This window comes from Calidris pugnax, unplaced genomic scaffold, assembly GCF_001431845.1.
Source record: "Calidris pugnax isolate Ruff unplaced genomic scaffold, ASM143184v1 scaffold219, whole genome shotgun sequence".
Lineage (NCBI taxonomy): Eukaryota > Metazoa > Chordata > Aves > Charadriiformes > Scolopacidae > Calidris > Calidris pugnax.
Window position 1 is genome coordinate 2,875,626 of NW_015094507.1, and position 22,093 is coordinate 2,897,718.

General features: G+C 50.1%; 1 protein-coding gene across 1 annotated transcript in view; it reads right to left on the minus strand.

The window, feature by feature from the left end:
* Window positions 1-15,553: 15,553 nt before the first annotated feature.
* COMMD1 (copper metabolism (Murr1) domain containing 1) overlaps window positions 15,554-22,093 on the minus strand; it is a gene marked incomplete at its 5' end in the record, with an annotated part of 84,546 nt that continues 78,006 nt past the window's right edge. The window contains one exon of the mRNA XM_014964421.1: window positions 15,554-15,689. Coding sequence (XP_014819907.1) covers window positions 15,582-15,689 — 108 coding nt within the window. The remainder of the gene's footprint in view (window positions 15,690-22,093) is intronic.

The following is a 22,093-nucleotide window of genomic DNA, read 5'->3' on the forward strand; positions in this document are numbered from 1 at the left end:
CGCCTCGCCGTCCCCTTTCCCGGTCTCCCCACCCGCCTCCAACCCCTCCGCCACCCCACCGTGCCCCGCGGGGACCGTCCCCTTGAGCCCGGCCACCCATCCCGACCCATCCCGCAGCCCCGCCTCCCCGCCGCCATGTTGTGCCTCGACGCCTTTCCTGAAGTGAAGCACCCCGAGATGGGGGACGCGGACAGGGACCCCGGCACCCAGGAGGAGGGAGCCCGGTTTGGGGGCAGTTTCCCCCGGGGAGGGCAGGCAGAGAGGCAAATGCTGGCACATTCATGTCCGCCGGCTTCACAGGCGCGAGAAGCTGAGGTGATGCCTCCTCCCCTCCCTCCTGCAGCAGTAAAAGCCCGTTTTCTGAGGTAAATATTTTTACCAACCGTCAGCCGCTTCCGCCACAGGGGCTGCTGGTTGAGACTACAAAACATCTTTGTGACAATGTTCGTTCCTTCCTTCCTTTTTTTTTTTTTCCTCCATAGGGCGTCAAGCCAAGGAGGAGAACCCCCAGCCATACTGAAAAATGCTGTGCCACTTAGCTTTTTTTTAATTTTTTTTTATTTTCTCTCCTTTTTAAGCAAGGTAATTGCGGCTCACTCAGTTCCACGTGGTGGTCCACAAAGCTTTTGTTAACTGGGGTCAGGGGGAGAAGAAAAGGAGTGGTTTTCGGCTGCCGGTGCTTCCCTTAGTAAAGAAGTTTCTGAGAGTTTTCAGATTTTGGAAATTTGCCCTCTAGATCTGATACTAATCATGCGTGACTCACTCATTAGCAACCCTCTTCTTTGGGTGGTTGTTGTTGTTTGCTTACTTGCTAAGATGATGAGACTCCAAATCCTGGCCAAACATCCCTATTGAAATAAACTAGAGAAATCTCCAAGCCCCGCGATGCTTACTGAAAGAAAAACATAAAAATGAGTGCTGCTACTGCAAGGGAGTAGTGTCTTCTTGCAGCCAGATGAGTAGCAACCAGCAGACAGACTCACAGTTCGCGTGGACTGTGAACCCCACAGCTTTTTGTCCTGTACAGGAAGAAAATGAACACATGCCATTTGTTTCTATTTTTAGTACCTGCATTCTCAATCCAATATAAGGAGAGGCCCAACCAAAGCAATTATCTCAATGTCACCTGGCAGGGGTGTTTTAAAAACAGTTTTTGCTGCAGCGGGAGAGGTAAGCATGTCCCCACAACCCACAAAAATAGACATTTGTGCACTTAAGAGTTTAGAGGGCTCGTTTTCAGCAAGACTCAGTAGCTGCTGTGCGCAGCCATAAACACGGCCGTTTTGGTAAATGGCACCGAGCATCCACAGCAGGTACTGAGCTCCCCAAACTCCCTGTCCTTAAATATTGGAGGCCCATAGAAAACCCACAGCGAGTCTCCTGAGGCTACTCCAAAGCCTTGCTCAGGGGGTCTGGGAGGAACGCCCCGGTCCACGAGTTGGGAGGGACATTGCATATTTCATTCCTCTTCAAATATTTATATATGTACTTCACGTTTGAGTAAAGCTGTCCTTTTCACCAAAGTGGAAAGATTACAGAAAAGGGAGGCATTACCCTAAATCAGCAAGCATCTTTGTCCATTAAGTAACACAAGACTCAAAAGGAGAATTAAGCATCTGGCAGGCAGGAGCTTGGCTCCGCTGCACAGGAGATTTCATAACAATATGTTTTGAGATCAATTAAAAAAAAAAAAAAAAAAAAAAAAACTCAGTAGCTGCTGTGCGCAGCCATAAACACGGCCGTTTTGGTAAATGGCACCGAGCATCCACAGCAGGTACTGAGCTCCCCAAACTCCCTGTCCTTAAATATTGGAGGCCCATAGAAAACCCACAGCGAGTCTCCTGAGGCTACTCCAAAGCCTTGCTCAGGGGGTCTGGGAGGAACGCCCCGGTCCACGAGTTGGGAGGGACATTGCATATTTCATTCCTCTTCAAATATTTATATATGTACTTCACGTTTGAGTAAAGCTGTCCTTTTCACCAAAGTGGAAAGATTACAGAAAAGGGAGGCATTACCCTAAATCAGCAAGCATCTTTGTCCATTAAGTAACACAAGACTCAAAAGGAGAATTAAGCATCTGGCAGGCAGGAGCTTGGCTCCGCTGCACAGGAGATTTCATAACAATATGTTTTGAGATCAATTAAAAAAAAAAAAAAAAAAAGGAAAACAGAAATCATCTAGAACAGTGTGTCACGTTAACACTGGGTGCTAAGGAGCCTGGAAAAACACGTGAAAGCTGAAAAGTTTGGGCGATGGTGAAACGGTCTGCTGTCTTTGGGGGGAAAGGCATCTCTCCCTCCTCCTGGTCCCACACCCAGGGCCGTGCCTGCTCCTCTGTAATCGCACCGACTCGACGGGTCACGGGGCAGCCTTGTGAAACCCTGAGGGGGGAGGGAAGTGTTTCAATCCAAACAGATTCCCTGTTCCAATTCACTGCCAAGCCTCAAAAATTAGCTGAAAGGGGGGAAAGTACCCAAGAAGTGACGTTGCTGCTGAGCACAGTGTATTTTTTCCAGCTGTTGCCTGACTGCGGTGCTGCTGCTGTGCTCGGTGCAGCTAAAACCCTCAGCGAGGGGTAAGCACCATCCTGGGGCAGGGGGTGAGCCTCACCCCTCTACAGCGTCACGAAAATGGCTCCAGCTTGAAACCCAAATCTCCTCTGTCAGCGGACAGGTTTAATCAAGTCTCATCAGCACAAAACAATCCCACGGAGCGACTCTCCCCATGTCCTGCCGTGCCATCCTCCCTTCAAAGCAGCCTCCTTCCCTCCTGCCCCACACACTCTTGCTGGGGGCCAGGGCACCTCCTCGTACATCCCTGTCCCCACCGGGGTTTAAGGCATCTTGTTTAAAAGCACCTTGGTCACTTTCAGATTCGAATGTATTTTATTTTATTTCTCTCTCTCTCTCCCTTTTCAGCAGGCCCTGTTGCTTACAGCCACCGGGACGGGAGAAAACAATGCTGTCAAGCAAGGACACGAATCCACCTGATGCCTCACCATCCCGTGTCACGACCTGATACAGCCTTGTGCATTAATTAATGGGAACCAGTTCCCAACAGCACCCAAACATGCTGTTCCCAGGCTTTTGCTGTTGTTGTTGATGTTGTGGCTTTGACAGGGCCAGCAGGGGAAGAGGATTTTGTGTCCAGCTATTGAGACAGGTGCCCGAGTAATGAGCAACCTCGTAAAAATACAATTTTTAAAGCTCTGGTGATGGAGTAGGCACTAATTACACCAGCCAGTGTGACTGACTGGGTCTGTGGCCCCTGGGCCACCTCCAGCACGTGTGGTAGGATGAGGCAGGACGTGAGGCACCACATCTAAACACAGATGTACAACCTCTCCTGGATGGCTGCTTGTGCTTGGGTGAAACTAAGGAAGCCTTGAAAATTTTGATTTTGTCGTTGTTACACAGTTTGCTTCATTAGAAAGAAAGCAGCATTTTAATGTTCCAGGTCTGTAAAGCCAAGCTTTGTTATGGGCACAGCGGTAAATTGTTGCCTTATTTTTTTTCTCCTGAGGAGGAGAGCAAATACTTTTGATTGCAGCTGTTGTCAGCAGTACGTGCACACTTTAATTTGGCCAGAATCTGGACTAACTTTTTTTAAAACGCCACTTTGACTCAGCATCGTGATGCAAATTGTTAGGCCTTGCCAGTGAGTCCCAGAGAATCAAACATTCCTCAGGGGCTGGTCACAGGGAAGTTGTATGTTCAGGGCACTGGTGTCTTGGCACTTGGTGACATGAATTCTCGTTGCACGAGTTTTTCCATAGGTAATGTGATGGGCACAACAGCCAGAAAAGGGAGTCTTTTAAAAGGATTCAACTCTCATTTTTTTTATCAAATTCAAATTAATTTCTATTTTTTCCCAAGCCATTTATTCACTGCTGTCATAGCAGTTGTGTTCATTGGAATTAAAGCTGATTGGGGGGGCTACCGCATGTATAGCTGTGGCAGTGGGATGTGTGCACTGGCCTTTTCTCTAGCATTTGCCTGTTAATTAATAATTGGTACATTGCCAGGAGCAAAGGAGAAGCGGGAACGAGTCCCAGGTTGTAAAATCTTCAAGGTTATCTTGCTCTTCCTGTTTTGCAGCAGCAAAGCAAGAGCGAGAGAGGTTGGGTGCAGCCAGATGGAGCCTTGACATGGGTCCCTTGCCCCTGGGGGCCGTGGGCTACTTCACCAGGGGAGCTACAGCACGTCCCATCCCATCCCACCACGTCTCCCCAGCTCATCCCAGCAGCTGCAGGCACATCTTCCCCCAGCAAACGGAAAGCAGCAGGCACAGGATTTTCCCTTGAACCTGTGTATTGCCCGGCATTCCCAGGTACCTGCTTGCAGCCATCCTTGTGAAGACAGCCAGTGCCTTCTCCGCAGCGTGCACCCACCTCTTGGGCCAAAAATGCTGCTGAAGGCAAGCCCACGTGTACTGAAGCACTTCCCAACCTCCCTCTTGTCAATGCTCACCTGGTTCTCCTGGGTTGAACGTTCCCGTAAGGCCAGTGCAGCTGGAATTAGTTTTCTGTGGTGGACCAGAGCTTACAGATACAACAGCTCTATCTGGTTCTTGTGGACAGAGTGGTGGGGCGAGGGAACGCTTGGAAAGCATGGGACTAACCTGAGCGTGCTTCTGCGACCAAGGAGGATAAGAACACAAGATAAGAGGCTAAAATTTAAATAATAACGGCGAGCCGTAGAGATTGCTGCTGTGGCATGTGAGCGCTTCAGCAGCAGCCCTGAGTTTTAAACACTGGGGATAAAAAAAAAAATCTAAAAATGCAAAGACACCATGCAATTGGAGCTGGAGCATCTCCATTCTTTCAGGAATGAACCTTGTTTTTCCCACCCAAATGTTTGAGCCTGGAATCTCTTCCCCCTGGCACACACGTGCCAACCAGCACAGCAAGAGCCACTGCTACAGAGCTGGTTTGCTCCTCTTCCTTTTTAATTATTGTGCCTTGGTGAGATGGGGGAAGAGGCAAGGGGCATCTTCAGCTTTGGCAAAGCCACTCAAGGTGAGGAGACTGGCACATCCATCCATGTCCCCCAGAGAAACACTTGGGTTTTTTTTTTTTTTCCTGACTTGTTGTGTCTTGCCCTTGGAGGCAAAGTGGGGCAGGGGCGCGATGGTGGCAAGAAACTCACCCCTGCTCCACTGTGTGCCGTCCTTTGCAAGCTGTGGGCAGAGCTGCATTGTGCTCCTATTGATCCACATTTGGCAGGAATAATTACTCCCTGAGCTGCTTGGATTAAAGTCAGTGTTTCCCTGCTCCAGAAGGACGTACCTGCCTTTTTCAGGCAAAGGCTGCAGCAACTACCAGCGTTTTGTGAGGCTCCTTTTCCCTGCAGACTGAAGGCAGCGCTGTGCAGGAAGGGGATGGAGAAGAACCCACTTGAAGTTCAACTTCTACACGAGCAGAAACCAGACAATAATTATTTCGCAAGCAACAAAAAAGTGCTATATGTACAAAACATCTTTTTTTTTTTTTTTTGTGCCCCGGAAACGTGAGCCCTTAACACCTCTCCTTACCTCGGTTCTGAGGCATCCCACAGCGTTCTGCAGCAAGACCTGAAGAGCTGCAGAACTGAAAACTGCCAGGCAGCAGAGTTCTCTTTGAAGGTGAGAAAACTGTTTACACTTAGGAAAAAGTGCCATGGACCCCCTTCAGCTGAACCGCTTCCATTTGGCTTTTATTTTTTAGCAGATGCCGCTTTAAACACCTACAAAATCCCAGCTGTGGGAAAACCACCAGTCCTTACGTGTGACTTAGATATATATTTTTTTTTTAAACCAGCTTGACATCAGGCCCATGCTGGATGAAGCTCCGTGGTGTGATTTCCCTCGGACTCCCACAGTGCCAGCTCGGGTAAGGTGACTCCAATTGAAACCAGTGCTGTAATGGGAGGGTGCTGACATCCGAGCAAGCTGTGTTCTCGGTGGCGGGTTAGTAAGAGGAGAAAACTGCCAGGGCCACGCGCGGGAGGCTTTTCGAGGCACTCCCAACCCTTGGGCAAAGCGCTTGCAGCCGCCGCTGGAGCGAAACCCTGCTCAGCCCGTGGGGATTGCAGCCCAGCAGCGGTGGCACAGCGGCTGTTTCTCCGCTGGCATTTGTCACCAAGGGCTCCTCCTTTGGGTGGCGTGAGCAGAAGGGTCTCCACAAGCAGGGTGGGGAGAGTGGACCTGTCTGAGGGGGACAGCGGCAGCTCGCTCTTAGGGTTGTAGGGTTGGGTTGGGACCCGAGTGGGCTGTTTTGAAGCTCCCTGCGAGGCACTCCTCGGGCCCTATCCAGGGGGAGGTGCAGGGTATCCTCATTTTTGTGCCAGCTCTCTAGCAGGACAAGGACTACAAAACCTGGGTTTGGCCTTGCCCCTGCATCCTCCGTGCAAGCACCCATCCAGCATGTTGGGTGCCCTGGGGGCCTCCCTCCCAGCTCCCAATCTGCTGCTGCTGGCTTCTTGCAGTTGCTCGAGGCTCATCTGATTTCCCCCCCCCCAGGGTCCCTGCAACCTTTTTACGTTTATTTATGCTCCTAAAAGCCACCTGGGAGGCCACAGGCTGTTTGCCATTCTGCATTGCTGAGGCACACACACCCCTCACCACCCAGACCTCCCTGCAATGAGCAAAGGCCAGCGCTACCACCTGGGGGGGCGGGATGTGGCCCCCGGCCTTATCAGAATTGCCATGTATCAAAGGGGGAGATCAGAAAGCTTTTATCTTGTTATTGCAGGATCTGCGGATAAGCCTCAGAAATCAAGAACAGGGCAAAGGGAAATGAAATAATCCACATGCCTAGTTTTAATATCCAGCCTCATACCTACGGGTTCCTGAAAAATGACCTGGAGGGAAGATCCCTCCTGCTTTAGGGACTGAGATCAGCAAGATAATCAGAGCAAATGAAGGGTTTTCTTCGTGCTGCTTGATGGAGAAATCCCTCTGACATGGATGTGCTCACTATAAATAAATAAAACTTCAGAAACCAGCATGCAGCACAGATGAGATCTAGCCTCGTAAATTAGTAAACCACTCCCCCCGTGTACAAAATCGCTGCAGGTTTTGTGCCTGGCCCTGTGCATATTTAACCTTCCCCCCATGTAAGTAGTCCTCCGAAGTTAATGGAGCTGTACTAATTTGCGATGGCTGGGGATTAAGCCGCTGGGGTTAAGCATTTCTGCAGGCTCTGGTTGCAGCACGTTGTAGTTACAGTGCTGTAGGATGACTTGGAGATGTTCCTGCTCTGGAAAAAAAACAAAAAACAAACCCATCCATGGCCAAGACACCGTGTCACTGGTGGCCTCGTGGCACGGCCCGGGTACGAGCGCTCACCCTTCGCAGGCTGTGTCCTGGGATGGAGAAATCCCACTCCCACCCTGCAGAGGAGGGCACAGAGGTCTCCTCAGAGGCTGCCATGTAAAGCTCATTTCTCTCTTTCATTCTCACGGGGCAGGGGGGGATGTGTTTTCCAGAGACCGTTTCATTACTGTTCCGCTGCTTGCAAGCATCTTAATTTAAATCACATTATAGATGCACCAAGGCAAAATGATCTATCTGCAGCCTAAATAATAAACTGGAGTGAAAACATCCTTGGGCTGCGAGAGACGGGAACAAGCACTAATTGAAATGTATAAACTTACGTAACATTATTTATAGAAAGGAGCCCGATTGTCAAAGGCCCCGAGAGGGCTGGAACATGGGAATGTTTGTTCTCCCTGCAAAGAAAAAATTAATTATGTAAGTTTATAAATTCCAGTGGCTTTGCCTTCTCGTCTCCCGATGTGCCTAAGGACTGCTTGAAAGGTATTTATGGTTCCCAACCGCTGCTTCTTGGTGGCGTTTCTTAACCTTGTCCTACTGCATGCCATTGCCTCAGGACCTCGGAGCAGGGGATTAGCTTTATGCACTGTGCTCCTCGGCCACAGCAAAACACAGTTCTGTGTGTCCTGAGGTTCTGTGTGTCCTGAGGTTCTGTGTGTCCTGAGGTTCTGCAAATTCATTTTAAGGGGATGCCTGGAGGAGGCCAGGACCCACCAAGCCACCAGATATTTTGGGGAGGGTGGTGGGGCAGCTGCCCTGTTTTGGGGCACCAAACCAACCCCCTCCTCGGCCCGAACCTACTGTCTCCTCCTGACGTGACGTTGCTCAGTTTCTTCTTTTGCTGCCAAGAACAGCGATGCCACGGAAGACTCTTAATGCTCCACATGGTTTGATTTGCAAGGCGGGAAGAGTGCCACTTATTATTAAAATGCACTATATCGTATAATTTCCTGGTAATGCTGCATTTGGCCAGGGCTGCCAACTGGCCAGACAGCTCAGGAAATATGGCCGAGAAATTACATATCATCGAACCCAAATGATGAGTGTTTCCTCCCAGGCTCCGCTCGGAAGCACTATGGCGTTGGGTTTTGTGCTGTGATGCTGGTTTTACCCCTATTTGCTCCTCTAAAACATCACTTCTCAAGCGGCTGAGGCACTCACCGGCATCCAAAAATGCCACTTATTCAATTACCTCATTTTACATATTCTCCGATGCCATCTCGTTATAAAAGCCAATGGCCGAGTGCTGGAGTTTCAGCGCAGCCAGCTGCTAAGTGAACTAAAATCCAAGCTCCAAGTCACCTGCGCTCAGGGGAGATAAGAAAATGTCTTCAGAGAAATATTTTGTACCTCCCCGTTGGCCGATGTCGTCTGACAGCACCGCATTTCAGGGACCAGCCACCTCAAAAATGCCCCAGGGCCAAATGCCCCAGGCAGGCTCTCTGTCCCCAGCCCCATCCCTCTCTCCCACATGCTTCCAAACCTGTTTTCCTGCAATTTCTTGCACTTCAAGACCTGCCTTGCTCACACAAAAAGGAAGGAAGGAGGAAGAGCAAGGCATTTGAGCTCTGAGCATGGAGATGATCAAATAAGCATCTGGTCAATGCTTATAAATACTTAAAGGGAGGGTGTCAAGAGGATGGGGACGGTCTTCAGTGGTGCCCAGGGACAGGACAAGAGGAAATGGGCACAAACTTGTACATAAGAAGTTCCACCTAAACATGAGGAGGAACTTCTTTGCTGTGAGGGTGGCAGAGCCCTGGCAGAGGCTGCCCAGGGACGTGGTGAGGTCTCCATCTCTGGAGATATTCAAACCCCACCTGGACATGTTCCTGTGCAACCTGCTCTGGGTGGACCTGCTCTGGCAGATGATCTCCAGAGGCTGCAGCTGCGCCCCCCCCACCAACTCTTTCATGGGGGGTGGCACGTCGTGTCCTCTGGGGACTCCGGTGGCACCAGGGATCCCCCAGGAGATTCATGCTACCAGGAAAAGGCATTTTTGCTGGTTTGTGTACGTCCCTTTTGAGGAAAGGGGGACTCATTTACAGTTTTGGGAAGGCTTGGCTAAATCAGGGTGAGCTTTTTGGGTAGAAACAGCTTTATTTTGCCACGCTGAAGGGAGAAAGCATGGATGGTGATGGCTGCCTGTTTCTCTGCGCCGTCACCTTCATCTCTCAACATGGCGAGGGAGGCCCAGGAGCCCAGTGTGGCTTCCACGTTGGATTAAACATTGAGCCTGTGTCCTGGGGAGTTGGGAATCATTTAAGAGGCAGATTTTAACAGTCTCGGCTACGAGGCAAGGAGTCATCCTCTATTTTTCCGGTCACAAGCCACACGAAACGTAAGGCCTTAAAAAGTCGTCCGTGGCTGCTGCAAAGGACCTCTGTGCTCCCCGGTACCGCCTTCTCAAAAAGGCTCCTTCTCTCCCTGGCACCCACCGAGCGCCGCTTTATAAATATTTGGAATAAATGAATAAACTGTTGAAATTCCCCAGAAGGGGAAGGAAACATTTCCGTGGGCAACGGCGGGGCGAGTGTGAGTCATCAGGTAAAACTTCTCGGACTCGCACATCTACAAATGGCTGGTGAATATCTAAATGAGGAAGTCTCCTCAGAGAGATGGCAGGTCCTTTATCTTATCGATAGACAGCAGAAGAACTGGTGTGCAGCAAAGAAAAGCTCTCAAAATATCAACCCCTTTGTCCAAAAGTTCAAACAGAAGAAAACGTGGAGGTCATGGACTCCAGCGAAAACCCTCCCCTGAAACACAATAAAAGCACAACCCTTAATTTCACTGAATTTTTAGAGTTGGAAGGGACCATAGAGACCATCTAGTCCAACTCCCCTGCTGAAGCAGGACCACCCAGAGCTTGTCAGAGCATGTTACTCAGGAGCATCCAGGCGGGTCTTGAAAATCTCCAAAGAAGGGGACTCCACACCCTCCCTGGGCAGCCTGTTCCAGGGCTCCGTCACCCTCACTGTGAAGTAGTTTTTCCTCATATTCAAGTGGAACCTCCTATGTTCCAACTTGTGCCCGTTGCCCCTCGTCCTCTCACTGGGAACCACTGAAAAGAGTCTGGCTCCCTCCTCCTTCAAACCACCCTTAAGATACTTGTAAGCTGGGATTTACATTTGCAAAAAGGACCTGTAAGAAAGAGAAACATAAATGTAAAATAAAATGAGGCTAAATAACCTGAAAAATGGGAAAATGAATCAACACTAATATAAAATAAGTGTGCCTCTGCTGGTTTCCATGGCCTTATGAAATACAGCACTTGCTTGGCTTGGATTTGGAAAAAACATGGTGCATCTAAATTTTATTTTTATTTTTTTTTTCAGATACAGATATGCCTAGAAAAAGGCTTCAAAAAATTCAGCAGTTCTGGGAACACGCAGACGGAGAAAAAAAAGAAGACTGTGCTAAGAGGAATGTCTTTGCCAAGCAGAGAGCGACCGCGGGGCTTGCCAATTGTGTGAGTGGAGGCAGCGGCACTGGCAGATATTTTAGGGAGCACCAGATCAGAAACGAGTGGCAACTTGGAGGAATTCCCAGAAAAGGAGAAGCGGTTGCATGACTCAATCGCGGGGCATTTCAGCGGTGCAGAAGGTGACATGGGGAGGAAGAACCAGCTGAAGGCTGCGACAGCCCGGGTTCTGCTGCTCCACAGTTTTGGGTAGAGCAGCAGCGAAGACCGGGATGGGCTGCACATCTGGAGCTGCACATCTGTAGTCATCACCTCCACAGCTGCAGCAGCAACCCAGGCTCACGGCGGGGCAAACCCCACCAGGGTTCTGCCCCTCCACTCTGCACTGGTGAGGCCACAACTGGAATCCTGCGTCCAGTTCTGGGCTCCCCAGTTCAAGAGGGACAAGGAGCTACTGGAAAGAGTCCAGCGAAGGGCAACAAAGATGATTCAAGGATTGGAGCATCTCCCTTATGAAGAAAGACTGAGAGAGCTGGGACTCTTTAGTCTGGAGAAGAGAAGGCTGAGGGGAGACCTTATCAATGCCTACAAGTATCTCAAGGGTGGGTTGAGGGAGGAGGGAGCCAGACTCTTTTCAGTAGTTGCCAGTGAGAGGACGAGGGGTAACAGGCACAAGTTGGAACATAAGAGGTTCCACTTGAATATGAGGAAGAACTTCTTTGGGGTGAGGGTGGCAGAGCCCTGGAACAGGCTGCCCAGGGAGGGTGTGGAGTCCCCTTCTTTGGAGATTTTCAAGACCCGCCTGGATGCTCCTGAGTAACATGCTCCGACAAGCTCTGGGTGGTCCTGCTTCAGCAGGGGAGCTGGACTAGATGATCTCTGCGGTCCCTTCCAACTCTAAAAAATTCAGTGAAATTCAGTGAAATTCAGGGCTTCAGCGACTCGTCCCTTGGGAAAGCACCCCAAAAGGTGGGACTGGAGGAGATTGTGGGTGCTGCCGGGTGCCATCTCCCTGCCCTGCCTCCACCAGCACCCTGCAGGTCACACCAAATACCCAGGCGCTGATGGAAACCAAGGCTGCCCCAGCCCAGTGGCACAGCACTTCTCCCCCCCACAGGAAGTTTTTAGTTGTTATTAAACACCTTGTGTCCCGGCTCCTTCCCTGGCTGCTTCCGAGGACCAGGCAGGGAAACCTCCCCGGGGTGGGATTCATGTAAGGGCTCTCCTTTAGCCCTTCCTCCTGCTGCTTCCCCATCTCCCTCACGTTCCTCCCCAGGCTGTGCTGAGCTGCTCGTGTCCCCCAGGCAGTAAATCTGCAAACGGCCGCAGGGCCCGCTGAGGAAAGAGGAAGAGGAGGAGGAGTTGGAGCTGGTGTCAGGCTGCAGCTGTGGTCTCCAAAAATGGGATGAGGCCCCTGTGCTGGGATGGCTGCTTGGACAGACCCGCGTGGGAGGCCAGCATCCACCCTGCTGAGTCAGGCTTACGTCTGGGCTTTGGGGAAGGAATCTGAAATTTCTCTTGACGTGCGTAAGCAGCAGCTTTCATCTGCCACCACCACAGAGATGGGCAGCAGGACCATTGATAGGTAGTGACACCCATGAGTCCCGGTAAAAAGCCATGGGTACCTGTGTCCTCCACTCAAGGAAGCAAAGCAGAGCAGCATCAGAGGCCTCTTTCTCCTCCGAGCTCAGCCCAAAGTGGCCAATAAGTTCAAAACTCTTGAACTCTCTGTAGGGAGGGACAGATGGACGGACACACACATAAACCATCTCAGCAGGAGGGCATGGTCCTGCTCAAGGGGAAAAAATCTGCTCTTCCTGCCCCAGCAGCAGCGTCCCCTCTCCCTGCCCACCTCAAACCTCCTGAAGCAGGAAGGATTTTGCTGCCCTGGGACACTCCTCTGCCCTTACCAAGGGCACCAGGCAGAGTGTGGTCCCCAAAACACTCCAGTTTTGTGTGGTAGTTTGCAAACTTCCACCAAGGAGAACGTCAGGGGTATTAGATATTCAGGGGGGGGGAGGACTGGGAAGAGAGAGAAGCGGCCACCCATGAAAACGTGCCCCCTTTTAACTTCTCACCTCTTCTAGGAAAGTATCCCATTATTTATGAAATGACCCCGACGTTTTTTGCCTCAGCCCGCTTGCCTGGTTAAGCCGTTTCACATATTTATTATTCCTTGTATGAAATAATACTTCCTGACATCTGTTCCCAGTTTGTTTCTCTCTAATTTCCATTTATAGCACATTTTCCTATCCTCTGACCATGTTAAAGTAAAACAAAAAGTATGTTTGACACGGTGCGAGTTACTTAAGATCATGATCCTTCCCTGACCTTGATTTTTATTTTTTTTATTGGGTTTTTTTTTTTTTTTTTTTTGTGAGGCTCCACAACGCTAAAGTTCAGGTCAACAGACAATGGCCCACGCAGCAGGGAGGCTGCTCCTCTTTTTTTTTTTTTTTTTTTGGGTTTTTTTTTTTTTTTTTTTGGACAGGCTCTCAAACACAGAACAGCACTTGAAGGAACTTTGGTGGAAAAGCGAGAGGAAAGCTCAGAGAAATCAGCAACCACTCAACATGTCACAGCCACCGGGGGACCGGCGTGAGGATCGGTGGGTGGTGATGGTCCCTCTGGTGCCACTCGGACACGGATGGGCTGGAGGCAGACGGGGAGAGCGAGGAGCTGTGGGGTCCCTCCGCCAGACGGAGGAGAGGACCAGGAGGTGGCATCGGGACGGGCAAGGGAGAGGAGATGTCACTTCCCAGCGCGGTGACACAGATTGGCTCTGGCCATGCTTTCCCTTCTGACCAGGCAGATGGGAGAAGGTGCCCTTCCCTTTGCTCTGGAAGAGGGAGTTCACTTCCAAGCGCAATCTGGCGACGCCACAAGCAATAAATTCGCAAGGAGAAGCGACGAGGAGGGCTTTAGTTATGGCACAGGAACATCTGATGTTGTCATCTCTCTCTCGGTACAAGCCCTCAGCATAATTTTAGCTCAGGAGGAGGTTGCTTACGAAGCTAAAATAAAATGGAAAGAAATCAGTGGAGCCTCCAACACATGTGTGCGTGCCTTCCCATTAAGTAACAAAGCAAGACAGAGACCCAGTGTCTTCTCCAGCTTGTCCGTCACTCTTTTATGGACTCTCAGGCAGTTCTCTGGTCGGGACCATCATAGGAACATTAGCCTACAGAGAACCATCCCCTCCTGCACCCATGACCCATGTGGTTATACATCCTGCTGTGACAAGGTCAACAAGGTCGCACCCCTGAACGGAAACACCTGAAACTGAAAACACTTCTGCTTAGGGCTCTTTGGTCAGAAGGGGGGTGGCTGCTCTGCAGGCTGGAGCTACGGCCGGGAGAGGTGGGTGCTCACAACAGCCCAGAGCCACAGCAACCCGGGCAGTTCAGGTCACAGCGCCCTGGACGTACCTTCTCTGGCTCCGGAAGCTTTCTTCACACAACTGTTGTGTTGCTAATTTAACCTGCCAGGTTGCCAAGGGAGCAGCCCTGAGGAGAAGGTCTTGGAGGTGTTGGTGGATGCGAAGCTCAACACGAGCCAGCAACGTGCCCTGGCAGCCCAGAAACCAACCCCATCCTGGGCTGCATCCCCAGCCGCGTGGCCAGCAGGGCCAGGGGGGGATTCTGCCCCTCTGCTCTGCTCTGGGGAGACACCCCCCCAGTGCTGCCTCCAGCTCTGGGGCCACCACCAGCAGAAGGACGTGGAGCTGTTGGAGCGGGGCCAGAGGAGGCCCCGGAGATGCTGGGAGGGCTGGAGCCCCTCTGCTGGGAGGGGGGGCTGAGAGAGTTGGGGGGTTCAGCCTGGAGAAGAGAAGGCTCCGGGGAGACCTTGGAGCCCCTTCCAGTCCCTCAAGGGGCTCTGGATCAGGGAGGGGAGCCATGGGAGGAGGGGGAAGGGTTTGACTCTGAAAGAGGGGAGATGGAGCTGAGCTGTGGGGAAGAACTTGTTTGGTGTGAGGGGGGGGAGAGCCTGGCCCAGGTTGCCCCGAGAAGCTGTGGCTGCCCCATCCCTGGAGGGGGTCAAGGGCAGGTTGGAGGGGGCTTGGAGCAACCTGGGCTGGTGGGAGGTGTCCCTGCCCAGGGCAGGGGGTGGCACTGGATGGTCTTTAAGGTCCCTTCCAACCCAAACCACTCTGTGATTCTATGACAACCAGGACTAAGAGCAGACAAGTTAAACTGTGCCCTGACAAAGCACCGTCCCCTCAATCACAGCGCGCAGCTGGGTGCCAGGGCTGCACCACCCCAGCTGGAGAGCCCGGAGGCTGGTGGAGGTGGACACTCTTCAGGGAAGCAGGTCAGGAGTGGCTTTGAAGGCTCGCCAGCAGGTCACTCAGTATGAACCAAATTGCTGCTCCTTTTGGGAAACCATCACCTGCCACTGCCCAGGAGAAGCTGCCAATTGTCCCCTGGCTGCCCTCGGTGCGGGGAAGGTGTGACTCAATGGGCCAGCAAGGTTGGGCACTTCAAGCCATTGTTTAACCCTCAGCAGCGCGGAGGCTGGCAGGGACAGAAAGGTGCCTCTGTGTCTCTGTCCCCTGAGCTCACCACCCTTCCTCCTTCCCTGGCTTTAAGCTCCACGCGGGTTTTGGGATTTGTCCTACCCAGCCCATGGTTTGAAAGGATAAACCCATGTCCCCCCCCCCCCGATGTCTGCCTCTTTCTTTTCCTCTTTTCTCCCCTGGGCAAACCCACACGTGGTGAGGGATGCTCTGTGCAGTTCCAACCTGGATTTAACAGCCATCACCTATTCGATGTGCAGAAACGGGAACTACTATGACAAAGTACTGAGGCCCATTCGTTCTCTGAGTTGCAATCTCTTTATTCGGTTAAGTGGTCTGGGTCAACAAAGTCATGCTCTCCTCTATCTCCGAGAGTTTCTTCAGCATCTGGCTCACCTTGGCCTCGTCAAACTCCAGGCAGAGGAACTCTGATTCCTACAAAACAAAAGTGCAAGAATGATGGTTGAGAGATGACAGTTTTTCAGGTGTACAACAGAGGGAGAACAGTGAGTTCTGTTTGCCTGATGATTTGTGTCCTGTGTCCTCTTTTTTCCTGTAGCACTTCAAGAACTTCAGCAGACCCTGAGACCGGCTCCACCAGGGAGAGCCAGCGGCCACCAAAGAGGCCACGGGATGGCTGAGCTGTGCCCGCCTTTCCTTTCAATGGAGGCATCAGTTTGGGTTTCTCCTTAGCTGCAGACTTTCACAAAACTCGTAGAGATTGAACTGTACCTGACACCTCCCCTTTTCTTTTCTACCTGGTGATCCCCAAAGCTGTTGCTGGGAACGACGAAGTGGTTGGAGCCACCACACAAAGCTCCTCACACACAAAAACCAGACTTAACGCTGGGGATAATGAAAACCCAAAAAGTCTTGTTGGATTCTCCTGAACATTCCCCTCTGGAAGTTCAGGAGAGTTTTATATTCTCTTACACATGGGCTCTACTGTCAACGTAAACGTAGAAGCAAGTGAAGAAGCAGCACCGATTTCTCTGAAAAGTCCTGCCACATCTCAAAAAGTAGTCATTCCCTGGCAGGCTGGATACTGGGATACAGCAAAAGGCTCTTGCCAAAGGCCCAGAAAATAAAAAATATCTACAAAACAAAACAAAACAAAACAAAAAAAAAAAAAAAAAAAAAAAAAAAAAAAAGAAGAAGAAGAAGAAAATATGAAAGAATATATATAAAGTTCTAATGATCTGGAACTCATTACTAAACATCACCGTTAAAAGGCCTCCTGAGCTCCCCGGTCCATCAGCCCTACCTGCTGGTGTGCCCACAGTTACAAAATCTTTCCTGTAGTGATTCTGGCAGAAAAATACCTTTGAGATTGCCGGGACTGGGAGTGTACTGGAGGTCGTTCCAGGTGAAGTAACATCCGTGACAGAGGAACAAAGTGAAAATATTTGAAAAATCAAGAGCAGCCGGTAGAGAGGGAGGTTCCTCATGAGACACTGGAATAGTTTTAGCCGTGGGAATCCCTATATACCCACGGCATTTCTGTACCTAACACAGACCCCCTGGTGCTTCTAAAAGGAAAAGGGCACCTCCAGGTCTCATATGATTTCTACCAGACTAAAATTTCTACCCTTATTTCAAAACGTGTTTTTTTTTTTCCATACAATTAGCATCCACCCAAATCACTGCAACTTCATCCTTTAGGTTTATGGGACTAATATCTAATACAGGGGGATAAAATCGTCGGACAAATTAAACCCATCAATTTTTACTCAGCACATTTCAGATACAAGAAGCTACAAGAAAAGCATTTTCCCCCCAGGCCTCAGGGACAGTTTTACCCTTTACCCTCCCTCGCTCTCCCAAGGATTCCAGGGTTGTTTCATTTTTTGTAAGAACCAAACCAGCAAGTGAGCTACCACCCGAAACGAGGCAGCGAGGGGATCATTTTGTGGGCAATTATCACAAAAGGCACTGCCAGAAGAACACGAACGGGAGAGAAAGGAGGTGCCAGAAGTCAGCGATCGGAAAGCCGAGCACGTGGAAAGGTTGTCCCAGACGTTAGTCACACGGGGAACTACCACAAGTTCAAGGGGATTTAAACCTTAAAACTTGAAACTTTCTAAGAAGGAAGTCCGACGAGAGCCGCACGCACTGCGAGCTTGTTTTTGTCTTCAGATATCACTGTCTCTGCCCTAATGCTGCTACCGAGGTGCTGGTGAGTCACTCTTTGTAGCTGCTACTGGATGAGCTAAGTCTTCCTGAAATGTTTCTTATCTTATCTGCTCATGACCACACCAGCCAACAGTCCAAGGGGAATTCGTATGCACGTCCTTCTGATTAGAAAAGGTTGCGCAGAACTAAGGGAAACTTTGACTGAATGAAGTATCAGTGAAGCTCAGTAATAGTCATGTAGCTAAATATATACCACAGAATCACAGAATGCCATGGGGTTGGAAGGGACCTCTGGAGATCACCCAGTCCAACCCCCTGCCAGAGCAGGTCCACCCAGAGCAGGTTGCACAGGAACGTGTCCAGGTGGGTTTGAATGTCTCCAGAGAAGGAGACTCCACCACCTCCCTGGGCAGCCTCTGCCAGGGCTCTGCCACCCTCACAGGAAAGAAGTTCCTCCTCATGTTTAGGTGGAACTTCTTATGTTCAAGTTTGTGCCCATTTCCTCTTGTCCTGTCCCTGGGCACCACTGAAAAAAGACCAGCCCCATCCTCTTGACACCCACCCTTTAAGTATTTATAAGCATTGATCAGATCCCCCCTCAGTCTGAAGAAGAATATAAAGATGTAGAATATACAGATGGCTACAAGGAAACACTTTTGCCTGAGGAAGTGATTATTCTCATAAACAGCACCCTATTGGAAACTATCACTGTAGGTTGTGGGGTTTTTTAAAAAAATGATTTATAGCATTACTTAGTACATTATAAAAAAAATATATAATATTAATTAGTATATTCCAAAACATCACAAATTAGCATTAAACACTCAAGATCAATAACAACACAGCCAGGACATCTAGGACTTGGAAGAAAGAGCTTTCTCGCACTGTTTTTTCTTGTCCTTGAACAACGGTTATCAACACATCTTTTGGAAAATACCTCGTACAAAGTACCTCTGCGAAGCACAATCACTGCAAAGCATAATTACAGCGGGTCACCGCCCTGAAAGAAAGCGTTCCGTGAGGAACATTTGGCTTCCACAGAATCTTCACGGCTGGAAGGGACCTTTGAGATCATTGAGTCCAACCACTGGCTCCTATCTACCTCCACCTTTGATGGAACCCATGGCAGCGCCACGCTGTGCAGCCCCGGGTCAGAGTCCTCCCCAGGATGAACTCCAAGGCCAAGCTCTGGCTGAGTCCTGGGGCTCTCCAGCCACCACCGGGCTCAACCCAGGGGCATGGACCTCCCCATGCAGCCCGTGAGCTCTGCCTCAGCTGATGTTAGGGCTTAGTCACATGGGGAGCATGAGCAGACAGGAGAAGACCGAAGGTCCCAGCTGTGGTGGAGACGCTTTTGCATGAGCCTAAGGCGTAAGTAGGTTTTTTGTTTTTTTTTTTTTCAATTATCTTTCCTCTTCAGGCTTTGTCAGTTAAAAGGAATGCAAATTGGGCAAAAGGACACTCCTGGATTGCACCAAGTCTCTTCGTGCCGCTTCATACAAGTGGTGAGTGCACTCAAAAAGCATACTTTTGTCTGTAAAGCAGGTAAAACCTTCCCATGAGGACCGGACGGTATCTAAATAGTTCCCACATTCTCAGGTGGGCGGACGAGAAGAACTGGGACGGAGAAACGCAGCGTTTGTCCGGTGAGGAGCTATTTCATATAAAAAAGCAGCCACATTTCAAAACCCTACACAAGGAGAAGACAGCGACGCTGTGTGCCCATCCTCACCTCCCTCCCGAGCGAGCACAGGGGCCACGTCCCATGGGAACAAAGCCCCTCACAGCTCCTTGATTTGGGGTCCCAGAGGCCACTGACCTATGGTTGCCACTGCCAAGAGGGGCCTGCAGGAGAACTGCTTCAGATCATGTGGAAGAGCAGAACTGCAGCAAACTGGAAACCCCAGACCCTGTCTTGAGTAACCAGGAGGGAAGAAGAAACCTCAGCAATGCCACCATGACAGGACACCACCAGCCAATGTGCCAGGCCCATGCATAAAAGCCACATCTTCATCCACAGCCAGCTGAACGTGAGCCAGCAGTGTGCCCAGGTGGCCAAGAAGGCCACCAGCATCCCGGCCTGTATCAGGAACAGTGTGGCCAGCAGGACAGTGACCATCCCCCTGTCCTGGGCACTGGTGAGACCCCAGCTTGAGTGTTGGGTCCAGTTTTGGGGCCCTTCCCACAAAAAAGACATTAAGGGGCTGAAGCGGGTCCAGAGAAGGGCAACGGAGCTGGTGGGGGGGTCTGGAGACCAAGGAGAAGGGTCTGGAGAACTTCTGAGGGAGCTGGGGGTGTTCAGCCTCGAGAAAAGGAGGCTGAGGGGAGACCTTCTCGCTCTCTCCAACTCCCTGAAAGAAGGGTGTAAAGAAGAAGGGACTAGTCTCTTCTCCCATGGAACAGGCGATGGGACAATAGAAAGTGGCCTCAAGTTTTGCCAGGGGAGGTTTAGGATGGATGTTAGGAAAAACTTCTTCACTGAAAGGGTTGTCAAGCATTGGAAGAGGCTGCCCAGGGAAGTGGTGGAGTCACCATCCCTGGAGGTATTTAAAAGACATGTAAACATGGTGCTGAGGGACATGGGTTGGTGGTGGGCTTGGCAGTGTTGGGTTGATGGTTGGACTTGATGATCTTAAAGGTCTCTTCCAACCAAACTGATGCTAGGATTCTGTGACCAAATCTGTGATGTCCCCAGAAACCCAACTTGGCTTCAAACATCCTGGTACCTTTCACTGTGATTCAGGACCCACATTAATTTTCAGCCTTCCCAATTTTTTTTTGTCAACAAAGTCATTAAGTGGTTTTGGAAAGACCTAATTGATAAAACAGCTTTGTATCTGCAGTTACACGTTCACTTGCTATCAAGGAAACCTTGTTATCCTCATTAATAGATTCTGATACTGCGGTAAGCAAAGTGCTTTACTTACAGAGGGTTTTTTCTTAATTAAAAGAATTGCACGGGCCAGAAATTCAAAGAGTTATTAACAGAAGTGGTAGAGTTCAGAAGTGTTGCCTTTTTTGGGCGGAAGCCCAACCATTCAGTGATATGTGATTAAAATCAAAAGGAACTTGTTTCTCCCCTTCTTGGATGTGTGAAAGGGTCAATCGAAGACATTTCTGGCGTCACATTTCCTATAGAAGCAAATTTTGCTGCTTTTTAACAACTGCCACCTTCCTTGTGGCCAAGCAATAAATAGCAAATTCTTTACTAATCCGTGTCACTTTTCCTTCCAGATCACTGAATATTCTGCAGCCAAGCAAATCTCCTACCTCCTCTCTCAACCGGGTATATATTACCTACGTAATTAACTGCCTCACTGGTAAAGAAAGACTCCAAGGTCATGACTGTCAAACCTCTCAGCATCTTATGTTACCTTGGAGAGCAAAACCAGCAGGGAATACCTCCAAAACAACGCAATAACCCACCGTAATATGCTGGGAGACAACCATGTACAGGTTTCCACCTGAAGAGCCACCCTGGTCTCCTCCACAGAAGAGATGGTGGCCCCAGAGTCAACCACAGGTTGCCTCTGGCTGCCGTGCTGCTCATCTGCAGCAGGACACGTGGGGCAGCTTGGCAGGAGCCTAGCAGGAGATACAGAGCTCCCCACTAGCCCTCTGGGTCTCACCACTGCTCGGGGGATGCTGCCAACTCCCCAGCAAGCACACCCAGCACCCTCCTGCTGCAAAACGAGGTGCCGGACATCTTGGTGGGACAGGCCTGTTCTCTCCCCTCACCGGCAGTGATGGTGGGTCACCACCACAGGACCTGTCACCTCCCACCATAGCTCCTTGGGAATGGTGGTGATGGTGGATCACCACCACAGGACCTGTCACCTCTCACCATCGCTCCTTGGGAATGGTGGTGGACCATCAGGGTCCTGTGGTGATGGTCACTTTTTAAGTGGACAGATTTAAAGCAGAAGGTGGCTTTGGTCACTCCTCGGGGCAGGAGAGCTGCTGGGAGCGGGGGCGGTGGAGCCCCTGGCCCTGTTGCCCAAGAGAAGGTGGCAAATAGCCCCCCGCCACGCCGGCCACTGCCAGAGGGCATTAACTGCAGGCTCCTGGTCAGTCATTTTTCTAACACACAGAGAAACAAGGGGGCAGAAATGATCCCGTGCAGACCAAAAAAAAAAAAAAAAAAAAAAAAAGCAAGAAAAAAGGAGAGCTCCTTTAGGATTAGGTCCGATAGGCTCAGGTTTCCACTTCCCAGCTCCATCTTGGAGAAGAATTAGGTTGGGCGCAAAACAAAAAAAAAAAAAAAAAAGTCAATATGTAAATTTTTATAAACTTTTATAAATAATAAAAGTTAAAAATAATAAATGGTAACACATAAGTTACGGCAACAATGTTTCCAAAAGGAGGAAAAGATGACCCAAAAAGAAGAAAAATATTGAATTTGAGCTTATTTTTCCTTCTTCAAGAACCAGGGTGATGGCACACCGAACTCGGTGGTTCACGCTCAGTGGAAATATTTCCTGTTGGGCGTTCATGAGAAATTTATTTTTGCTGCTTAGATTCTCAGATTAGGAACACCTGGTAAGTGGTAAAAAGGGTAAAAAGAACAAACCAGTGCAGGGTGGCAGAAGTACAAGATGCTGCATCGAATCTCCTCTCACACCGCATCCGTCGCCGCCCCGCTGCAAACCTCAGCAGCTATTTTTAGATTCATTAATATTCCACAAGAAACACCGGGGCAGAAGATA